At 41.7% G+C, this 22,643-nt stretch overlaps 1 protein-coding gene across 4 annotated transcripts in view; it reads right to left on the bottom strand.

Annotated features, from left to right (window-relative positions):
• obscnb (obscurin, cytoskeletal calmodulin and titin-interacting RhoGEF b) overlaps nt 1-22,643 on the bottom strand; it is a 799,195-nt gene that overhangs the window by 259,888 nt on the left and 516,664 nt on the right. For all 4 annotated transcript variants that reach the window (XR_015757277.1, XM_087987576.1, XM_087987577.1 and 1 more), the window contains 3 exons: nt 9,144-9,419; nt 8,594-8,866; nt 1,962-2,252 (listed from right to left, as the gene is read on the bottom strand). Coding sequence is in view for 3 of the 4 variants with exons in the window: in XM_087987576.1 (XP_087843702.1) it covers nt 1,962-2,252; nt 8,594-8,866; nt 9,144-9,419 (840 nt within the window). In the remaining variant the exon portion in view is untranslated. The remainder of the gene's footprint in view (nt 1-1,961; nt 2,253-8,593; nt 8,867-9,143; nt 9,420-22,643) is intronic.

Genomic DNA, 22,643 nt, shown 5'->3' with positions numbered 1-22,643 from the left:
AACTCTCCCTCACCTCATCTGAACCATCTTGCCTCATCAACACATAAGCCTCCTTCTTCTTCATAACAAGATGCAATTTCTGTTGTAAACCACGGTTCCCTTACCTTATCACTTCCTCCCTGCCTGACAGGGACATACCTATCAAGGACACGCAATATCAGTTCCTTAAACCAGCTCCACATTTCCATTGTCTGCATCCCCTGCATTTTGCTACCCCATTCTATGCATCCTAATTCTTGCCTAATCGCATTATAATTGCCCTTGTCCCATCGATAATTCTTGCCCTGTGGCATGTACCTATCCCTTTCTATCGCTAAACTAAACGTAACTGAATTATGGGTCACTCTCTCCAAAGTGCTCATCTACAACTAAGTCAAACACCTGGCCTGGTTCATTACCAAACACCAGATCCAGTGTGGCCTCTCCTCTTGTCGGCCCTTCGACATACTGTGTCAGGAAACCCTCCTGTACACATTGGACCAAAACTGATCCATCTGACGTATTAAAGTTATAGCATTTCCAGTCAATGTTGGGGAAGTTAAAGTCCCCCATAATGACCATCCTGTTCCTTTCACTCCTACTCAGAATAATTTTGCCAATCCTCTCTTTCACCTCCCTCCAACTCTGTGGAGACATATAAAAAACTCCAAGCAGTGTGACCTCTCCTCTCCTGTTTCTAACCTCAACCCACACAACCTCAGTAGACGAGTCCTCATCAGAAGTTCTCTCAGCCACCGTTATACTATCCTTGACTAACAAGGCCACACCTCCCTGTCTTTTACCACTTGCCTGTTCTTAATGAAAGATCTAAACCCTGGAATCTGCAACATCCATTCCTCACCCTGCTCTATCCATGTCTCCAAAATGGCCACAACCTATCCATGATGCAAACTCACCTCCCTTATTTCGGATACTTCTGGCATTGAAGTAAACACACTTCAAACCAGTTTGCTGTCTGTCAGCACATTCCTGTGACCCTGGAATCCTGTCCCTGTCCTTCCTACTCTCATCTTCCTGTGCACTGCAACTACACCTCCAGTTCCAATCCCCCTGCTGTGCTAGTTTAAACCCACCCAAATAGCACCAGCAAATTTCTCACTCAGGATATTAGTACCCCTCTGATTCAAGTGAAGATCGTTCTATTTGTACAGGTCCCACCTTCCCCAGAATGAGCCCCAATTATCCAACAACCTGAAACCCTCTCTCCTGCACCACTCTTGCAGCCATGTGTTCAGTTGATATCTCTCCCTATTCTTTGCCTCGCTATCACATGACATGGGTAACAAACCAGAGACAACAACTCTTTGTTCTAGCTCTCAGCTTCCACCCTAGCTCCCTGAAATCCTGCCTTACATCTCTATCTCTCTTTTTACCTGTGTCGTTGGTACCTACATGGACAATGATTTGAGGCTGGTCACCCTCTCCCTTCAGGACCCCAAAGATACGATCCGAGACATCACGGACCCTGGCACCTGGGAGGCAACACACCAACCAGGAGTCTCGTTCGCTCCCAACAAACCTTCTAACTGAGTCTCTAACTATTGAGTCCCCAATGCCTAACACTCTCCTCCTTTCCCTCCTTCCCTTCTGTGCAACAGGGACAGGCTCTGTGCTAGAGACCTGGGACCCACTGCATACCCCTGGTATGTTTACAAATTTACAAATGTAATATCCCATAATTTTCACACAAACCTAACTTACTAAATCATTGTTAACAACATTTTAAGATTCAAGATTTTGAAGTGTTAGGAAGTACCTTTTTTAATTGTGCTCGGAGAAAGAAAATATGACAAGGTAAGCATGCATGCACATTAATACTGAAGTTGTCAGTTTTACAGCAAAATTTCCCAATTTTGATTGCTATGAATCAAGGCCCTACTGCAGCTCTTTTTAGTTGTAAAAATGTGAAGTACATGCAAGTGCATGCACTGCTTAAATGGGTCTGTATTCATTATTCTCACCCAGTAGAACCATCTGTGGTAAATGAACGGGTTCTCCAGCACCTGCCCTATTCAGAGCTGAAACACGGAATCTGTAACCAGTGCCTGGTATTAGATTATCAACAATGAACTCCGTCTCGTCAATCGCTTTTGTGTTACACGGCAACCAGCAGTCGCTGTCAGTTGGTTTCATTTCAACAAAGTACCCTAGTATAGCACTACCACCGTCGCTCAATGGTGTGAACCAAGACAAGGTGACAGACTGGTGGCTTTTTCTAACGACCTCTGGATCTTCAGGCGGGTCAGGAAGGCCTAAACATGCAGAGTTTGAATCATTATTATCTTAATTCCAGAGATGATTATCATACAAATAAAATTCAAACATATTACTTGGTTGTATAAATTAGATTATAAATATAATGAACTTCTTTATGGATAAATTGCATTAATTCTCAACTGGATTAGATTCACATATGCTACTAATTCAAAGATCCATAAACAGTGATTTATTTTGTCATGCATGTAAATCCAGATTTTTTTTTACCATAAATAGATATCATCTCAAGACAAATGAACAGTGAATAAAGCAGAATTAATTAAATATTCAACAAAACTATTTCACATTTACAAATGGAATCAGTACCTCATGCAAAGAGTTGCACTTCTAAAGTTACCTCATTAGATTATTTTCAACTGATTTATCTCAATGGGAGAAATCAGGACTGCAGATGCTGGAGATCAGAGTCGAAGAGTGTGGTGCTGGAAAAACACAGCCGGCCAGGCAGCAGCCTAGGAACAGGAGAATCGAAGTTCCTCATGTGCAAACCTCCTGCTCCTTGGATGCTGCCTGACCGGCTGTGCTTTTCCCCCACCACACTCTTCTATTGATTTATCTGTCAAGCAAAAATGATTCAACTATCTATCTTTCCACTGGCAGCTGATCTATCTAAAACTTAAGTTCATGGGTTGAAGTCATTGTTATGAGGCTCTCACATTTCAAATTTTCACTCAGGGTGGTGTCCTAAGGCCAAACATCTTCAGATGCTTTCTAAATGGCTTTCCTTCGAACTGAAGGTCAGAAGTGGGAACGTTTGCTGGTGACTGCATATTGTTCAGGGTGATTCACCACTTCTTATATGATGAAGCAGTCTCTGTCCATGTGCAAAAAGTTCTAGACAATATCCAGGTTTAAAATTTGTGCCACATAGGAGCCTGGAAATAATCGTCTCTGACATGACAGAATCTTCCCATCTCAACTTGAGAATCAATGAGATTATTACCAATTTTGAATTACCTGTTATCAACCTCCTTGGAGGTTACTACAAAGCAGAATAATGGTAGCATAGTGGAAATATCACTGGATTAGTAATCCAAAGTCTTAAACTAATGATCTAGGACCTGGGTTCAAATCCCATCATGACAGCTGCTAGAACATAAATTCAATTAATATATCTGGAATGAAAAAGTAAAACGATTCAATAATGTCTTTACGGAGGAAAACTGCTATCTTTTCCTGGTCTGGCATACAAATGATTCCAGACACTCAGCAATGCAAGCATTTTAGCTGAATTAAAAAGTTCAACATTTTTTTAAGTTCAAAGAACACAGAGAACAAAGAACAAAGAAAATTTACAGCCCAGGTACAGGCCCTTTGGCCCTCCAAGCCTGAGCCGATCCAAATGTACTGTCGAAACCTGTCAGTCAATTCCTAAGCATCTGTATCCCTCTGCTCCCCACCTACTCATGCACTCATCTTAAATGAATCTACCATGCCTGCCTCTCCCACCTCTGCTGGCAATGCGTTCCAGACGCCCACCACCTTCTGTGTGAAGTACTTGCCATGTGTAGCCTCCGTGGCACATACTGCTGCCTCACAGCGCCAGAGACCCGGGTTCAATTCCTGCCTCAGGTGAGTGTCTGTGTGGAGTTTGCACATTCTCCCCGTGTCTGCGTGGGTTTCCTCCGGGTTCCTCCCACAGTCCAAAAATGTGCAGGTTAGGTGAATTGGCCATTCTAAATTGCCTTTGCGCTTTGACGGGTCGGTGTGGACTCGTTGGGCCGAAGGGCCTGTTTCCACACTATAAGTAATCTAAACTTTCCATCTCTCACCTTGAAATCATGACCGCTTGTTATGGAATCCTTCACCCTGGGACAAAAGCTTGTCTCTATCCAACCCGTCTATACCCTTCATGATTTTGTAGACCTCAATATGTTTTTTTTATGAAAATAAACCTAACCTACACAACCTCTCTTCATAGCTAGCACCTTCCATACCAGGCAGCATCCTCGTAAACCTTCTCTGCGCCCTCTCCATAGCGTCCACATCCTTTTGGTAATGTGGCGACCAGAACTGTACACAGTATTCTAAATGCGGCCAAACCAAAGTCTTGTACAATGTTAACATGACTTGCCAGCTCTGATACTCAACACCCCGTCCAATGAAGGTAAGCATACTATAGGCCTTCTTGACCACTCTATCCACCTGTGCAGCAACCTTCAGGGTACAATGGACCTGCACTCCCAGATCTCTCTGCCCATCAACGTTTCCCAAAGCTCTTCCGTTCATTGTATAATTCGCTCTAGAATTAGTCTTGCCTAAATGCATCACCTCACATTTGTCTGGATTGAACTCCAACTGCCACCTTTCTGTCCAACTCTCCAGTCGATCTATATTCTCCTGTATTCGCTGACAGTCCCCTATGCTTTCTGCTACTCCACCAATCTTCGTGTCATCTGCAAACTTGCTGATGATACCAACAGTGCCCTCTTCCAGATCATTTAAGTATATTACAAACAACAGTGGCCCCAACACTGACCCCTGCGGAACACCACTGGTCACCTTTCTCCATTTCGAGAAACTCCCTTCAACTACTACTCTGTCTCCTGTTGCTCAACCAGTTCTTTATCCACCTAGCTAGAACACCCTGCACACCATATGACCTCACTTTCTCCTACCATGGGGAACCTTATCAAATGCCTTAGTAAAGTCCATGTATGTTACATCTATAGCCCTTCCTTCATCTAACAACTTGGTCACTTTCTCGAAGAACTCTATTGAGTTGGTAAGGCATGAGGCATGGTCCCCGCTCTCCCCCTCCCCCGCCTGCACAAAACCATGTTGCCTATCACTGATAAGCCCATTCTTTTCTAAATATAAATAGATCCAATCCCTCAGTACCCTCCTCAGCAACTTTCCCACCACCGACATCAGGCTGGGTAGTTCTCCTAAAACGCACATTTATTAAATGCGATTTGATTGTAAAGTTAATTGTGAATTGTGGACCTTTTTTTATAAAGCAAACTCCCGTTTGCTGTTACGCAATTCCATTCCCTGCACCCAGCCTCAGGATCCTCTGTTTGCAAAATGGAAATTTAGTGTGTTCAGCTAAAACAGGAATGCAATCAGCTTTGTAAGCCTTGTAACTTAGTTTGAAACTGGGAATTGTAGTCTACATTTAGAAGGAATTTTTATTTCAATCTGGGGGAGAATCTTGAGGAGGACTGCAATTCCATGTTGGGGCATCACGTGGTGAGTCGGCTCACGGACTTTCTGGTGAAGAACAGTGCTGCAGTCAGTGATTTTAGTGTTAAAGTGTTAAATTTACTGTATTATTTCATTAAAATATATGATTTAAAGATTTACTTAGACTGTGCTATTGTTTGTGTTCGGCTAACTACTATTTTTGTTTCGATTTTTCCTGATATTTTTGATGGTTTGCCGCAATCCTGTTTTTCCCATAGGCTCCACTATTTATACTGCGCAATTTTCTATAGCATGCTGTTGCATGGGAATGCAACTACCGCTTTATAGGCGAACTACCTGTATTTTGAGGAATCAATGTCTGCGAAAGTTAAATTACCTATTCTCTAAATGCATAGGTTTGGAGAAAAAAATTGCCTTAGATGTTCTTCTGAGTGGGATTACAGTACATGCTCTTTTTATTGCACAATATGAATATTTTATTGCTGGAAAAGATACAAACTGTGAAGTGAAATTCAGGGCTATGTGCAGACGTATCTGCCATCTCTTTGGGAATCTGCAAATGTCTGTAAATAGCTAAAATAGAAACAATCTTTTTTTCATTATTTCTCAGAGTAAACTGATAGATTTTTTTCTAAAAAGAAACAGATGTATTGTATTTGGTCTTACACAAGGCATTCGACAAGCTATCTCACAAAATGTTAAGCCATAAGATTGGTGTTGGAGGTAATATATTGGCATGGACAGAAAATTGGCTATTCTGCAACAGGAAACAGCAACTGGGGCATTCTTTTTCAGTTCGGCAACTTGTGACCATTTGGGTTCCATAGGGATGAGTGCTAGGACTGCAATTGTTTACAATGTATGTAATGACTTGGGAGGAAAATTTCAGACAATACAAAAACAGATAGAAAGGCAAGTTGTGAGTGGGAAACAAATGGCTTACAGAGGGATACCGCTAGCTAAAGTAAATGGAAGAAAGTTGACAATGGAGTATAATGCAGTAAGACTTCCTAATCTTATACTCCAACCTTTTTGGATAAGGTCCTACGTTCCAATAGGCTTCCTGACTAATTGCTGCACCCAGGTGCTAACTTTCCATGTTTCATGTACAATTACCCCCCAAATCCTTTTGTGTTGCAGCTTTTTGTAGTCTTCTTCTCTGTTTGAACTCTTCCACCCTAAGGGAAAAGACCCTGCTATTCACCTTATCTATATCCCTCATGATTTTATAAACCTCTATAAACCTCAACCTCCAATGCTCAGTGGATAATGTCTAGCCTTTCCAAACTCTCCTCACAAATCAAATTCTCCAGTCCTGATAACATCCTTGTAAACCTCTTCTGCACATTCTCCAATTTAATAATATCTTTCCTGTAGCAGAGTGATCAGAACTGTTCACAATACTCCAAAAGTGGCTCCACCAACATCCTTTACAACCACAACATGACATCCCAATTCCAACTACAGCGGTCTGAGCAATGAAGGTAAGCATACCAAAAACCTTCTTTACCACCCTGTTTACCTGTGACATAACTTTTAAAGAACTATGTACCTGAAACCCCAGGTCTCTCTGTTCAACAAAACTCCCCAGTGCCCTACCATTAACTGTAAGTCCTGCCCTTGTTGTTTTATAAATTTATTAATTTTGGCGTAATGGATCGGATGGATAAATGGGAACCGGTACATGTTGTACACCTGGATTTCCAAGACAGTCCTGAAGAACAGCTAGAAAGCAGGTTGATTTGCAAGATGAAGACTTATTGAGTGAGGATTATTATATCAGCATAGATTAAGAGTTAAGTCATGGACAGAGAGCACACTTAACTGGGACACTTGCAGTCAGGAGGCTGTAATTTGTGGACTGCTGCAAAGATCAGTGCAGAGACCTCAGCTGTTACAATCTATACAATAAGAAACCAAGAATCATGTGTCCAAGTTTGCTGACAATGCAAGGCCAAATTGGAATGTAACCAATGAGATGACAGAGAGGATGTTGTTTCTAAAGTTAGAGGCAGATTAAGTGATGGGCAACAGGATGGCAAATTGTGGGGAAGTATATGGTTATTTACTTTGGTTGTGAGAATAGAAAAGGAGAATATACACTTTAGAACGAATGAAACTTTTACATGTTTCTGTGTAAAGAACCTTTGATGTATTCATATATGAAATATACAAGGTTAGCATGTAGGTACACATTTCTGCACTGCAATGGGTTTGGACTATGAGCATAAGAAAGTTATGTTACTATTGCTTTGGTGAGGTGACACCTAGAACACTGTGCAGTTTTGGCCTCCATACTTAAGAAAGGGTATACTGCCTTGGAGACTGGATAGCAGAAAGTGAGGACTGCAGGTGCTGGAGATCAAAGTCGACAAGTGTGGTGCTGGGAAAGCACAGCCAGTCAGGCAGCATCTGAATAGCAGGGGAGTCAACGTTTTGAGTGTAAGCACTTCATCAGGAATTCTGATGAAGAGTTTATGCTCGAAATATTGACTCTCCTGCTCCTCGGATTCTGCCTGACTAGCTTGGCTTTTCCAGCACCACACTTTTTGACTTGGTGACAGGATAGCAAAGGTTCACTAGATTGGATGACAGCATTGTCCTATAATGACTGGCTCAGTAAATCAAGCTTTTACTGTCTGGAGTTTACATAAGTCAGAAGTAATTTCACTGAACCATGCACAAATCTGACAAGATTTAACAGAGTAGATACTGAAATGTTGTTCCCCATGGGTGGGGACAATAGAAAAAGGGAAGTACAATTTCAGAATAAAAGATTAATCATTTAGGACTAAGATGTGGTGATTTGTTTTTTTAAAATTTCCCAACCCAGACAATCATGGACGCTACCTAGTTGAGTATATCCAAAGTTAAGATAGTTAAATATTCTGATCTTTCAAGAATATGTAGTGTGGGTAAGAGAGTTGAATTTAGGCAGGAGATCAGGTACAATGTCATAGGAAAGCAAAGTAAGCTTGAGGTTTACTCATGTTTCTATTTCTTATCTAGTGTCAGGCATTCCAAGAACACCAAACAACTTCCGCTCGAATGTAAAATTAGTATTTTCAACTTTCGGCTAACAGCTGTATATTCAATCTTTAAAAAACATGTAAATAGTGTGATAAATCAAATTGCATGATTTCACTGATATCAAAATTTAGGACCTTACCAATAACAGTTAACTTTGCTGATGTAATGGCATCTCTTGAAGCAAAAGTTATTTCTCCAGAATGATTTAATTGGGCATTTTTTAGGGCAAGTTTGTATGTGTTGCTTTCTGCCTTTGGTTTCCAATGTTCATCTGACTGGATATCCGTTTCATTTAGATACCAGATCACTTCAGTACCAGGGACCACTTCACTCAATATGCATTCAAATTCAGCCTCATTGCCTTGAATCACTTCAGTATTGGTTAAAGTCTTCAAAATGTTGACATGCCATCCTACATAGAAGACACATATAAATGACAAATGAAAAGAAGTGTTCTTTACAGACGTAGCGCCAAGTATCAAGTCAGCTTAAACTCAAGCAAAGTTTTGTTAGTTTAATCAATTATAGGAAAGCAGTGCTTAGGATTAAACATTCTCCATTATCTGGTCAACTGTAATTACATTTTTGTCTTCTCTATTAATTGAGGATAAATTAAATGGAGAGGACTAGCTTCCTCTCGATTAGCTGCAGAACATTTTACAACATGGAAGTCGCCAATATTCTTTTACCTTTAACAGTCAGATAGGCTGATGACATGGCATTTCCAGATACAAAGGTCACACGACAGCTGTCTGAAGGAATCAAGTTCTTCAATAGCAACAAATGCCGTTTCCCAGCTTCGAGGATTGCCATTTCTACATTTTCAGACTGTGAAATGGCAATGTCATCCATTAGCCACTTGTAATCATGTAATTCTGGTCTTGATAAGTGGCATTCAAACAAAGCCTCACCACCCTCTGATGTGTCTACATTTTCCAGCCCTTTGAGAATATCAGGTTGCTTTGCTGATTAAAGGAAATAAAAATATTACAGTGATTCTCATTATAACAATGCAATACTTTTTGGATCAATCTTGAATACCCCTCATTCTAAGGAGAACAAGTTTGAAAACAAAACACTGAACCATTTCAGATACCGAGTGTTATTATAAAACACTCCCAGGGTAAGTGCAGCATGATTAAGTGCAGAATAAAAATTCCTCTAGTCTCACCAACAATGTGCCTTACTTTCTAACTAACTATTGTTACTGCACAAGCATGACATTTCCTACTTAATGCATTAGCCATCTTACAATTTCAGTGACTGACATTTCCAATCCGTGCTGCATTAGCTGTGACCCGAAGGTAAGGGTAAAACAGAAGTTTGCAATTTACTTTAAAAGGCTTTGCACTATAACTGAATGTATAAATTTAAATATGGGAATGAGAATTACATGTAAATTATTGAACATGTTAAATTAAAAAATCAACAAAATACAAAAAAAAAGTTGTGTCATATGATTAATGAATAGAATACCAGTATTCATAGAATGGACAGAAGTTGACTTGGTTGGTGGCACAAACTGGGTGACATAGGATCAGTCGCCATAGTGCCAGCATCCAATGTCAATTCCATTGCACTCCATGGAATCAAATATCAAGATTAAGTAGTCACCCTGATATCACCTGTTTTGCATTGCAGTCGAAGAATAATTTCTATCGCTGGATCATTATAGATTCAGTAATTCAAAGGAAATCTTCAAGCAATCTGAGTAATCATTGCAAATTTTCAGTTCTAATGTCTTTACCAAGAATAATGATGAAAGACAAAGAAAATTCAGTATATCTGGAAGGAAATAAAATATATGGAAGTGCTTTATTCTACTTCCATTCTAATGTAAATACTTGTCTTCTAAAGTAGGATGCACTGAATTGAATGAGTCCACCAGCAGCAAAGAGGCCAGTAATTTAATTCAACCATAGGATTAATAATCTGCCTCATTGTTTTCTAACTGATCAGCGATATAAAGGAGGCAGCGGTGAAGTGGTTAAACCATTGGAGCAGCAATCCAGAACACCAAACCTAATGCTTAAGAAACATGGATCTGAATCCCACCATAACAAATAGCGAAATGTGAATTTAATAAAAATCTGGAGTTAGAAACTAGGCAAATGGCTAACACTTAGCCACTGGTAATTGTCAAAAAAAAAACCCATATGATTCATTAAACCCATTAAGGAAGGAAATCTATCATCCATATTTGGTCTGGCTGACACAAGAGTCCAGATCCACAGCAATGTGGTTAATTTTTAACTGCCCTCTGAGGCAATAAATTATTGGAACAATAAATACTCAAAGTTTTAAACTAGAATGGCAGGGAGTTGGGAAACAAAGTGTAGGCTTAGATTTGTCAGATTCGGATCAGGAAACAGGAGATAGAATATTAGTTATGATGTCGTCAGCAACTCTGAACGATGTAAGAAATTAGAATTAAAAAGCATCCAGCAAAGGAAATTGATGGGGTTGAACTGTTCATACTTTAATGCAATACACAAGACAAATTAACTAAAGACACAGACAGATACATGGCAGCATGATGTCATTGCTATAACGTAAATCTGTTTAAGGAGGGGCAAAACAGGCAGGTCAATATCCCTGGATATAAAGTTTACAGGAAGGATAAGGTGGGTGACAAAAAAAAAGTGGGGTTAGTAGTATTGGTTAAAGAATTATTTACTGTTGTGAGAAGGGATGATACACTAAATGCGGACACTGCACAACAATCACTAGGCAGGAGTGTTCCCTCACTGTCGGGAACACTTCAGTGGCCTGGGACATTTGGCCTCTGACCTTCGGGTGACCATCCTCCGAGGCAGACTTTGGGACAAGCAACAACGCAGAGTGGCTGAGCAGAAGCTGATATTAAAGCTCAATACCCATGGGAATTGCCTCAACTGGGACCCTGGGTTCATGTCACACCACAGGTGACCCCAATGCACGATATACGGCGGATGATGCGCTGTACATGGAGATTGGTGGGGTGGTAGGTGAGGACCAGTGGGGTTCTGTCCTGGTGGCGGTTGGAGGGAGGGGGCTCAAGGGCGGAGGAGTGGGAAGTGGAAGAGATGCGGTGGAGGGCATCGTCGACCACGTCGGGGGGGAATTTGCGGTCCTTGAAGAAGGAGGCTATCTGGGTTGTACGTTTTTGGAACTGGTCCTCCTGGGAGCAGATGCGGTGGAGACGAAGGAATTGGGAGAATGTGATGGCGTTTTTACAGGGGGCAGGGTGGGAGGAGGTGTAGTCCAGGTAGCTGTGGGAGTTGGTCGGTTTGTCCGTGTTGATTCGGTCGCCTGAGATAGAAATAGAAAGGAGTCGCCATGGACACCCGCATGGGCCCCAGCTATGTCTGCCTCTTCGTAGGATATGTGGAACAGTCCATCTTCCGCAACTACACTGGCCCCACCCCCCACCTTTTCCTGGTCCTCACCTACCACCCCACCAATCTCCATGTACAGCGCATCATCCGCCGTATATCGTGCATTGGGGTCACCTGTGGTGTGACATGAACCCAGGGTCCCAGTTGAGGCAATTCCCATGGGTATTGAGCTTTAATATCAGCTTCTGCTCAGCCACTCTCCATGTACAGTGCATCATCCGCCGTCATTTCCGCCACCTCCAAACGGACCCCACCACCAAGGATATATTTCCCTCCCCTCCCCTATCAGCATTCCGTAAAGACCACTCCCTCTGTGGCTCCCTCGTCAGAGCCACACCCCAGCAACACATTTTCAGTTCAAAGACTAGGGGTCATAGATTCAAGCTAAATGGCAGAAGAATTAGATGGGACGCAAGGAATTTTTTTTGTGCAGAGGGTGGTGGATGTCTGGAATTTGCTGCCTCATTCAGTGGTGCAAATAGAGACCCTAAAGTCTTTCAAAAAGTACCTGGATCTGTGCCTTGCGTGCTCTAAACTGCAGGGCTATAGGCCATGTGCAGCAAGCTGGGATTAGAAAGGGCATCTGTGCTTCATTGGATCAGCATGGACTGTATTTATGCTGCATCGTTTCTCTAGTTCTAAATGCTGCCCTAGCCAGTGTTGCTCACATCCTCTGAATATGTTTTTTAAAAAAACATGTGGGTTGAAGTACACAATCTGTCAAAAGAAAGGTTTTTACTTAGAGTGTACAGAAACCATAGAAATATTATGGCTTAAAAAGGCCATTCATTCCATCCTTTCCGTGCTGGCAAGAAAAGAAAACAAAAACTAGCCTCCCATTCTAATCTCATTTTCCAGCACCTGCAATCTTGCAGATTATAGGTTTGTTTTTCAGATGCAGTTCCAGGAACCTTTAAAATGAATTGAAGGTTTTTGTCTTCTGTGCATGATCAAGAAAGAGATGATATCCAAATTGAAACCCAAGTTATATATAGTTCAGGGAATTTGGGAGACAGTTTGGGAATTTGGTGCAGAGGGAAAGAGGTGCTTTAAGCTTGCTTTTTCGATTCATAGTTTGTAAAGTCTTTACAGGATAAATTGAAGCCTGGGATCGGAGTGACATTAGGAGTGACATTACAGGAAATCTATAGTTCATTGATTGATAATAGCCACTAATTTTACTATTATAGGTAGCTTACTGATAGGAGAAATATTTGCAGGTTACAAACTAAGAGACTAGTGTAAAATCTTTAAGAAGACATATTAAATAAGTAACTAAGCAGAGATGCAGGGCCAAGCAACGTGTGGTACCTGCATGATGTGGGAGCTGATAGACCCTACTATAGTCCGTGGTGACCACATTTGTTCCAAGTGTTGGTAACTGAGGAACTCTGGCTCAGAGTTGGTGAGCTGGAGCCTGAGCTTTGAACACTGCGACACATCAGGGAGGGGGAGAGTTATCTAAACACTATGATTCAGGTGGCAATCACAGCCCTTACATTAATTACCTTGAACTCAGACAATAGTCAGAAACAGGAGGTTGTGACAATGAGCAAGGCAGGTAGAGAGATTTAGGAGGTAGTGCTGAAGGAGCCTCAGCCCTTGAGCTTGTCTAATAGGTTTGAGATTCTTGCTCCATGTGTGTGGATGAAAATAGGGGCTATAGTGAGGATGAGCAAACTGACATTAGTGGGACAGCAAGCCATTCAGGAGAAGGGGAGAAAAGAGAAATGTAGTTGATTAGAAATAGTCTAGTCAGAGGAATAGACACTCTTCTCTGTGCCCAGGACCAAGAGTCCCAAAGATTGTGTTGCCTGCCTGGTGTGGTGCTTGGGTTTCACTGACGGAGAAAGTGAAATTGCATGGAGTTCAGGCCAGATGGATAGAGAATTAGCTGGACAGCAGGAGACAGAAAGTAGTAGTGGAAGGGAGTTTCTCAAAATGGAGAACTGTGACTAGTGGTGTTCCACAGGGATCTATGTTGCAGCCACTGTTGCTTGTGATATACATAAATGATCTGGAGTAAGGTATAGGTGGTCTGATTAGCAAATTTGCAGATGACACTAAGATTGGTGGAGGAGCGGATAGTGAAGGGCACTGTTAGAGAATGCAGAAGAATATAGATAGATTAGAGAGTTGGGTGGAGAAATGGCAGATGGAGTTCAATCTGGGCAAATGTGAGGTGGTGCATTTTGGAAATTCAAGAGCAAACTATATGGTAAGTGAAAAAGCCCTGGAGAAAACTGATGTATGGAGAGATCGGGGTATTTAGGTCCATTGTACCCTGAAGGTGGCAAAGAAAGTTGATAAAGTGGTCAAGAAGGCATATGGCATGCTTATCTTCATTGGACAGGGTTCTGAGACAAGAATTGCAGGTCATGTTACAGTTGTATAAGAGTTTGGTTCGGCCACATTTCAATACTGCGCACAGTTCTGGTTGCCACATTACCAAAAGGATTTAGATGCTTTGGAGAGGGTGCAGAGGAGGTTCACCAAGATGTTGCCTGGCATGGAGGGTGCTAGCTATGAAGGAAGGTTGAATAAATTAGGATTATTTTCATCAGAGAGATAGAGGCTGAGGGGATACCTGATTGAGGTCTACAAAATCATGAGAGGTATAGACAGGGTGGATAACAAGAAGTTTTTTCGCCAGAGTGGGGGATTCAATTTCTAGGGGTCACAAGATCAAGGTGAGAGGGGAAAAGTTTAAGGGAGATATGTATGGAAAGTACTTTACGCAGAAGGTGGTTGGTGCCTGGAACATGTTGCCAGTGGAGGTGGTAGAGGCGGGCACGATAGCATTATTTAGGATGTAGCTAGACAGATACATGAATGGGTAGGGAACAAAGGGATACAGATCCTTATAAAATAAGCGACAGGTTTAGATAAAGGATCTGGATCGGCGCAGGCTTGGAGGGCCAAAGGGCCTGTTTCGGCGCAGTAATTGCTTTTGTTCTTTTTTGTATCACATCTGTGCTGAAGAGAAACTTAGAGTGAAACGGGCAAGATCCAGTTGCTGTGATTCACATAGGTACCAGTGATATTGGCAGATAGAGGAAAGAGGCTCTGCTGAGGGAATATGAGCAGTGAGGAGATAAATGAAAAAGTAGAACCAAAAAGGTAATAATCTCTGGATTACTACCTGAGCTAATTAGCACAAGGTCAACAAAACTAAACAGCTAAACATGTGGCTCAAACAATGGTGTGGGATGAACAGGTTTGAGTTCATGGAACATTAGCACCAGTACTCGGGAAGGAGAGAGCAGTTCTGATGGGCCAGGTTCCAATTGAATCATGCTGGAATGAGAGTCCCGACAAATCACATTTCAGATGGTCAACATGGTTTCATCAAGGGCAGGTTGCGTCTCACAAACCTCATTGGGTTTTCTGAGACGGTGACCAAGCATGTAGATGAGGATAGGGCAGATGACATGGTATTCATGGGCTTCAGTAAAGCCTTTGATAAGGTTCCACATGGTAAGTTGTTGGAGAAAATGAAGAGGCATGGAATTGAGGGTGATTTAGTAGTTTGGATTAGAAACTGGCTTTCTGAAGGAAGGCAGCGTGTGCTGGTTGATGAAAAATATTCAGACCGGAGTCCGGTTACCATTGGTGTGCCACAAGGACCTGTTTTGGGACCACTACTGTTTGTCATTTTCATAAATGATTTAGACATAGGTATAGGTGGATGGATTAGTAAATTTGCAGATGACACTAAAGTCGGTGGAGTAGTGGACAGTTTAGAAGAATGTTACAGGTTGCAGGGGGCCTTGAATAAACTGCAGAATTGGGCTGAGAGGTGGCAAATGGAGTTCAATGCAGCTAAATGTGAGGTGATGCACTTTGGGAAGAATAACAGGAAGGCAGAGTACTGGGTCGATGGAAAGATTCTTGGTAGTGTGGATGTGCAGAGTGATCTTGGAGTCCATGTACATAGGTCCCTGAACGTTGCCACCCAGGTTGATAGTGCTGTTAAGAAGGCATACAGTGTGTTAGGTTTCATTCGTAGAGGGATTGAGTTCCGGAGCCGCAATATCATGCTGCAACTATACAAAACGTTGGTGCGGCCACACTTGGAATATTGTGTACAGTTCTGATCCCCATATTTCGGGAAGGATGTGGAAGTATTGGAAAAGGTGCAGAGGGGATTTACCAGGATGTTGCCTGGTCTGGAGGGCATGTCTTATGAGGAAAGGCTGAGAGACTTGGGTCTGTTCTCATTGGAAAGAAGAAGGCTAAAAGGGGATTTGATAGAGACATCAAATCCCCTTTTGTGGGCGGCACGGTGGCACAGTGGTTAGCACTGCTGCCTCACAGCGCCGGAGACCCGGGTTCAATTCCCGCCTCAGGCGACTGACTGTGTGGAGTTTGCACGTTCTCCCCTTGTCTGCGTGGGGTTTCCTCCGGGTGCTCTGGTTTTCTCCCACAGTCCAAAGATGTGCAGGTCAGGTGAATTGGCCATGCTAAATTGGGTAGATAAGGGGTAAATGTAGGGGTATGGGTGGGTTGCGCTTCGGCGGGTCGGTGTGGATGTGTTGGGCCGAAGTGCCTGTTTCCACACTGTAATGTAATCTAATCTAATCTAACATACAAGATGATCAGAGGATTAGATAAGGTAGACAGTGAAAGTCTTTTTCCGAGGATGATGACATCAGTTTGTATGAGGGGGCATAACTACAAATTGAAGGGTGATAGATTTAAGACAGACATCAGAGCCAGGTTCTTTACGCAGAGAGTGGTAAGGGCGTGGAATGCCATACCTGCTAATGTTGTCAACTAGGGATATTTAAACAATCCTTGGATAAGCACATGGATGATTTTGGGATAGTGTAGGGGGATGAGCTGAGAATAGTTCACAGGTCGGCTCAACATTGAGGGCCGAAGGGCCTGTTCTGCACTGTATTGTTCTAGGTTCTAACTAAGCTATGGATAGGGCTCAGCATTGACAGACAGTACTTGTTGGGTCGAAGGGCCTGTTTCCACACTTAAGTAATCTAATCTAAATAAAGGCTAAGGATCCTAACTTCAAGCACAAAGATTAAGGGATCAACCATGAGAAATGGGCAGACAGCGCAAGATTGAGGGTGTTACACTTAAATGCACGCAGTACACAAAACAGGTAATGAGCTTGCAGTGCAGATTGAAACTGGTGTGTACAATTTTGTGAGTGTCACAGAGAAGTGGCTGCAAGGGGATCAGGACTGGGAACTAAGTATTCAGGGAAAAACATTCTATCATGCTATTTGGAGGAGATTGTGGTAGACCCCACTTAGGGAACAGGCAATTCTGGATTTGCTAATGTGTAATGCAGTAGACTTGATTAGAATGCTCAGGTGAAGGAACCCCTAGGGGGCAGTGACCATAATATGATACATTTCACATTACAGTTTGAGATGGTGAAGTTTGAATCAGATCTCATAGTTTTATAACTGAGTAAAAGTAATTGCAAAGAAATGAGAGAGGAGCTGGCCAGACAGAGGAAGAGAAGCTTGGTAGGAAAGATGGAGCAGCAATAGCAGATGTTTCTGGGGATAATTCGGGAGTGTGACGATGCTGCTCCTTTAACAAGGTTATGTTGTCCTTAGTTGTTTTCAAAAGGGATTGTAAATGGTAGAGGTTTCAACATGTTTGGAAATATCTACTTGAAAAGGTCTTTAAGCTTTTTTAAAAGACACTTGTAAAATGAATGGCGCGGGGGGGGGGGGGGGGGGGGGGGGGGGGGGGGGGAGGAGGGGTTGCGGCCAGTTCTCCCAGTTCAGGGTTTGATTTGGCTTGGTTTTAGTAAGCAGTCTGTTTGAGGCTGTTGGTCAAAGGAACAGCTCCATACTGATCCTCTCTCTCTCTCTGTGTGCAATCTCTCTCGTGTAAGAACCTGTGTTTGAATTTTCATTTTTGCCAAGGGGGTGTTTATGGGATGTTGCAAGTACTTGGAACAGCATCATTAAGTTGCGATAAAGTCGATTGCATTTACAGATAGGTTGTTATTCTAAATTCGGTTCTCTTTTGTTCGTACTTCAGTCAGTAGTCTGTAATTAAATTCTGTTTGTTTAAAATTGCGTGGTTGGGCCAGCTTCATCACTCTGGAATATCCACTATATACCTGCTTAAAACAATTAGAAAAGTTAGGATATGGGCTACCTTCTTGGAATATTTTTAGGGTGACTGGCCTATTCCATAACAGGAGGTACAACAGAAATTCACTTCAAGGAAGAGGAGAATGAGGTTGACAAGAGTAGTCAGGGACAGCATAAAGGCAGAAAAAAATAATGTGGCAATGATTAATGGGAAGCAAGTGGATTGGGAAACCTTTAAAAATCAGCAGAGGAAAACGAAAAATGCAATGAAGGGAGAGATGATGAAGTAGGAAGGTAAGCTAGTTAGTAATATAAAAGAAGATTGCAAGAGGTTTTTTTCTTAGATATACAAAAGGGAAGAGAGGCAAAAAAGGTCACTGCACCATGAGAAAATGAGGCTGGAGAAGTAGTAATGGGAATAAAGAAATGGTGGAGAAATTGAACAGGTACTTTGCATCATTCTTCATGGCAGAAGACACCAGTAGTACACAAGAACTTCAAGATAGTCAGAGGGCAGAGGTGAGTGTTGTAGCCAACATTAATGAGTAGGAGCTTGGGAAGTTGAAATGCCTGAAAGTGGATAAATTACTCAGATCAGATATAGTGCACTCGAGGGTTCTGAAGGAGATTGCTGAGGAGATTGTAGAGGCATTGCTGGTAATCTTTCAGAAATCCCTGAAGGTTAGGGAGAGTCCCAGAGGATTGGAAAATAGCTAATGTAAAACCAGTGCTTAAAAATGGTGAGAGGCAGAAGACAGGAAATTATAGACCAGTTAGTGTGACGTCAGTCATTGGTCAGATTTTAGAGTCCATTATTAAGGATGAAATTTTGGACTACTTGGAAATACATGGTAAAATAGGACTGAGTCAGCATATATTCATCAAGAGGTGGCCATGCCTCTCACATCTGTTAGAATTCTTTGAGGAGGTAACAAACAAGTTAGACAAAGGTCAGTAGATGTGATCTATTTGGATTTCCAGGAGGCTTTTGACAAGGGGCTGCACAGGAAGCTGCTAAATAGCAGCCCATGGTATTCAGGCAAGATATTGGCATGGATAAAGGATTGTCTGGCTGGCAGAAGGCAGAGAGTGGAGATAAAAAGTCTTTTTCAGGACTGTAGGCAACGACAAGTGGAGGTCCGCAGGAGTCTGTGTTGGGATCACAGCAATTCATATTATACATTAATGGCCTAGATGGAGGAACAGAGGGCTCAGTTTGCAGAGGTTGCTAAGTTTGCAGATGACAGAAAGCTAGATGGAGGGAAAGGCAATGTTGAGGAGGCAGGGAGGCTGAAGGAGGACTTGGACAGACTAGGAGAGTGGGCACAGAAGTGAGATTATGTACTTTAGTACGTGGAATTAAGGAAACTTTAAGTGGGGAAAGGATTTGGAAAAAAGGATTTGGGAGTCCTAGTTTAGGATTTTTTTTAAGAATAACATGCAAGTTCAATTGGCAATTAGAAAGACAAATGCAAGGTTAGCATCAATTTGAAGAGGATGAGAATATAAGAGAGGAGATGTACTACTGAGGCTCTGTTCGGATGACATTTGGAACATTGTGAGCAGTTTTGAGCTCTGTATCAAAGGAGGAATGTGCTGGCATTGGACAGGGTCTGGAGGAGGTTTACAAAAATGATTCTGGGGATGAAAGAGTTGTCATATAAAGAGTGGTAGAGTACTCTGGGTCTGTATACAATGGAGGTTAAAATGATGATGTGGGGATGACCTCATTGAAACTTAAAGAATACAGAGAGGCCTGGATTGAGTGGATATGGAGAAGAATGGACATGTTTCTACGAGCAGAAGAAATTAGGACTGAAGGGCACAGCCTCAGAATAAAGAGGCAACCCTTTTGGACTGAGGAGAGAGGAATTCCTTCAGCCAGACAGTGATGAATCGGTGGAATTCATTGTCCCCACCAGAAGGCTTTAGAGGCCAAATCATTAAGATTATTTGCAGATAGGTTCTTGATTAGTAAGGGGATCAATGGTTACGGGGAGACAGCAGGAGAGTAGGGTTGAGAAGCATATCAGCTATGGTCGAATGGCAGAGCAGACTTGATGAGCCAAAATGGCCTAGCTCTGCTTCTTTACCTAATGCCTTATGATTTTTAGTGGTGGCGAACTCCAGACTATTGTAAACTCCCGAGTGAAAATATCCCCTTTAGTCCATATACCAACCAATTTAAATTTGCAGAGAGAGCTGGTCTTTTATGTCTGGCATATCCAATCCCCTCATAATCCCATTATCACTTTCTCATGTACACCAAAGCAGTAACTGCACCAACACTTGCTGGTCCTTCGATGAAAACTCTAATCAGTAAAAAGATACATTTTGTTGCTGCGCTGTACTCATTAAGATAATATGCAAGATAAAAGGGAACTACATATTTACACTGCATGAGCAGAGTCAGTTTATTTCAGTCCCAGAAAAGGTGCTATATATGCTGAAGGCAGGTGTGTGTGTGTTTCGTTTCCATGTGCATATATGTAAAGGAGTAAGCAATTTGTGGAGATGAACTCCAGAGAGAGAGAAAGGCAGTTCAGCAATCAAAAAGATGAATTATAGTCTGCCAGGGAGAAAGAAAAGTTTCTAATGGGGACTGTAAGCACATGAAAGTGGGTTGGCTGTCTTGAATGCAGCCCATGTGATGAGCATTGAGGCCATGATCACCTGAAACCAACTTTCTTGGGCCAGCCACATGCTTCAGTTCCGACTACCAAAGCAAATCTTCTTTGCCCATATCAAAGAAAGCACTAAAACAAGAGGAGGACCAATGAACTGCTTCAAAGACTCTCTGAAGACTTACCTCAAGTAATGCAACAGATGCCAATACTTGGGTAGCCCTCTCTTAGAAGAAACTGACTGAGTGGAATCTCCTTTATGAAAGGACACAATGCTTCAAGAACACCTGTTGGCAAGAGGCAGCATGAAAAAGGAACCGGAAAGGAATGCCGGCAATCTCATAGTCAAGGGCCAATTCCACCTGCCAACAGTGCATTTGGAGATGCAACTCCAGTTTGGGCTCATCAGTCACACTAGGACCCACAGAACCGTAACCAGTGACATTGAACTTCTTAGGTGGACAATCATATTTGTTAGTGAATGATTGCTGATGATGGACTGCTTTGATTTGTTAAGATCTCAACTGGTGTTATTACTGAAAAAGCCAGAACCCAGAGTTAGATCTGCCAAGCCAGAATTCAATTTGCTTTTCTTTAAACAATGGATGTCAGTATTGCAACGCGAAAGCCTGCGACAGCAATTTTAACAAAAAATAATTGAACAATAAAAGCATAAATTATATTATATTAGACAAAATGGTTGTTAAGGTTTCATTACAAATCCCAGACAAGGATTCATTCTCACACTATTCCTTTTATCCCAGCATTAATCTTACAAACAACCAAAATCCAGCAAAGATTTACAATTATCTCCACATCAAGGCTTCTTGCTCAGGATGGCACTGCTATATCTGGTTTCCCTCTGGCGTATATTCCCTATATTCTCTTCAGCTTGCACCTTTCCATGGAAAACCCAAAACAAATGGCTCACTAAACTCACTACTACATAATTTTCAGAGCAAACAGGAGCTCCCTAAATTTAATTTTCTGTAGTCTTACTAGAGTTCAATATTCCTGCCTCTATTTCCTGGCATACACATATGGATTTTTTGGTATCTCCGTGTGTTTCTGCATCCCCATGACTTGGCAACAACGGATTTTTTTTTCACCTTTGTTCTAATGCACTAAACTATTAACTCCCACCCGTCCAAAGATTATAAAAGCTCACTAAAAATGCATGTATACATACAAACATGGATCACTCTCCCAAGAACTCTTAAAAATGAAAATAAAATCTGTTGCCCCAAGAACAGAAGGAACATATGCACACAGGGTGTCTGCTTCAATTAAGTAAAATAGGTGACGGCCATTCTCTGCTTCACTCCTCAGGACAATACCTGCAACTGAAGTCAACCAGTTTAATCTAAATTTAAATAAAACTTAAGTTAACTATCATTCTTCATTTAACTACTGCATTCTCTATGGCAACACTTCTATCAGTAACTCAGCATTCTTCGCTTGTACAATATGAATAAGTTGTTTCCTTTACTTTGATTTTTTTGCAAATTATTCAAACAAATATAAGACATGGAAGTTTTATTTGTCATCAACAAAACTCATGTTCTGTATTACCAAACAACAAATTAGTTAAACATGAGTTTCTCCTTAAAAAAATCCACAGTGGCTTTCCTTAATTATACCAAATTTGTTCAACTGATTTTTAATTTAGTGTTAGATTATAGTTTCTAAACACTTTACCAATACCACGGTTAAATTTACAGGTCTGTAATTTCTTGGTTTGTCCTTACATTTTTTTTTTAAAACAATGGCTGTATTAAGTGTAGTTCTCAAGTCCTCTGGTACTACCCCATTTCAAAGGAACATTGAAAGGTTATGGCTAGTATTTCTCAAATTTTCCTTCCCTTCCCTCAGAATCTGAGTTACATCTCTTCTGGACCTGGTGACTTATCAGCATTAAGTATATTCAGCCTTCACCTTCATCTATATTTTTCTCATTTAGTGGCTCAACTATCACCTTTTTCAGTAAAGTTTTAAATATGCTTCTTATTCACTTCAGCCACTGCCTGTGGGAGCAAGTACTATGTTGTCACTGCTCTAAGAAAAGCAGTTACTTTTGAGCTCCCTATTGGATTACCTTGTTTCAATGGCCTTCA

The sequence above is a fragment of the Chiloscyllium plagiosum genome, unplaced genomic scaffold, assembly GCF_037043375.1.
Source record: "Chiloscyllium plagiosum isolate Xiang-an unplaced genomic scaffold, Cpla_swu_hap1 HiC_scaffold_5, whole genome shotgun sequence".
NCBI classification, from domain to species: domain Eukaryota; kingdom Metazoa; phylum Chordata; class Chondrichthyes; order Orectolobiformes; family Hemiscylliidae; genus Chiloscyllium; species Chiloscyllium plagiosum.
Note: the sequence above shows the minus strand (reverse complement) of the source record. Positions and strands in the feature narration are given on the sequence as shown.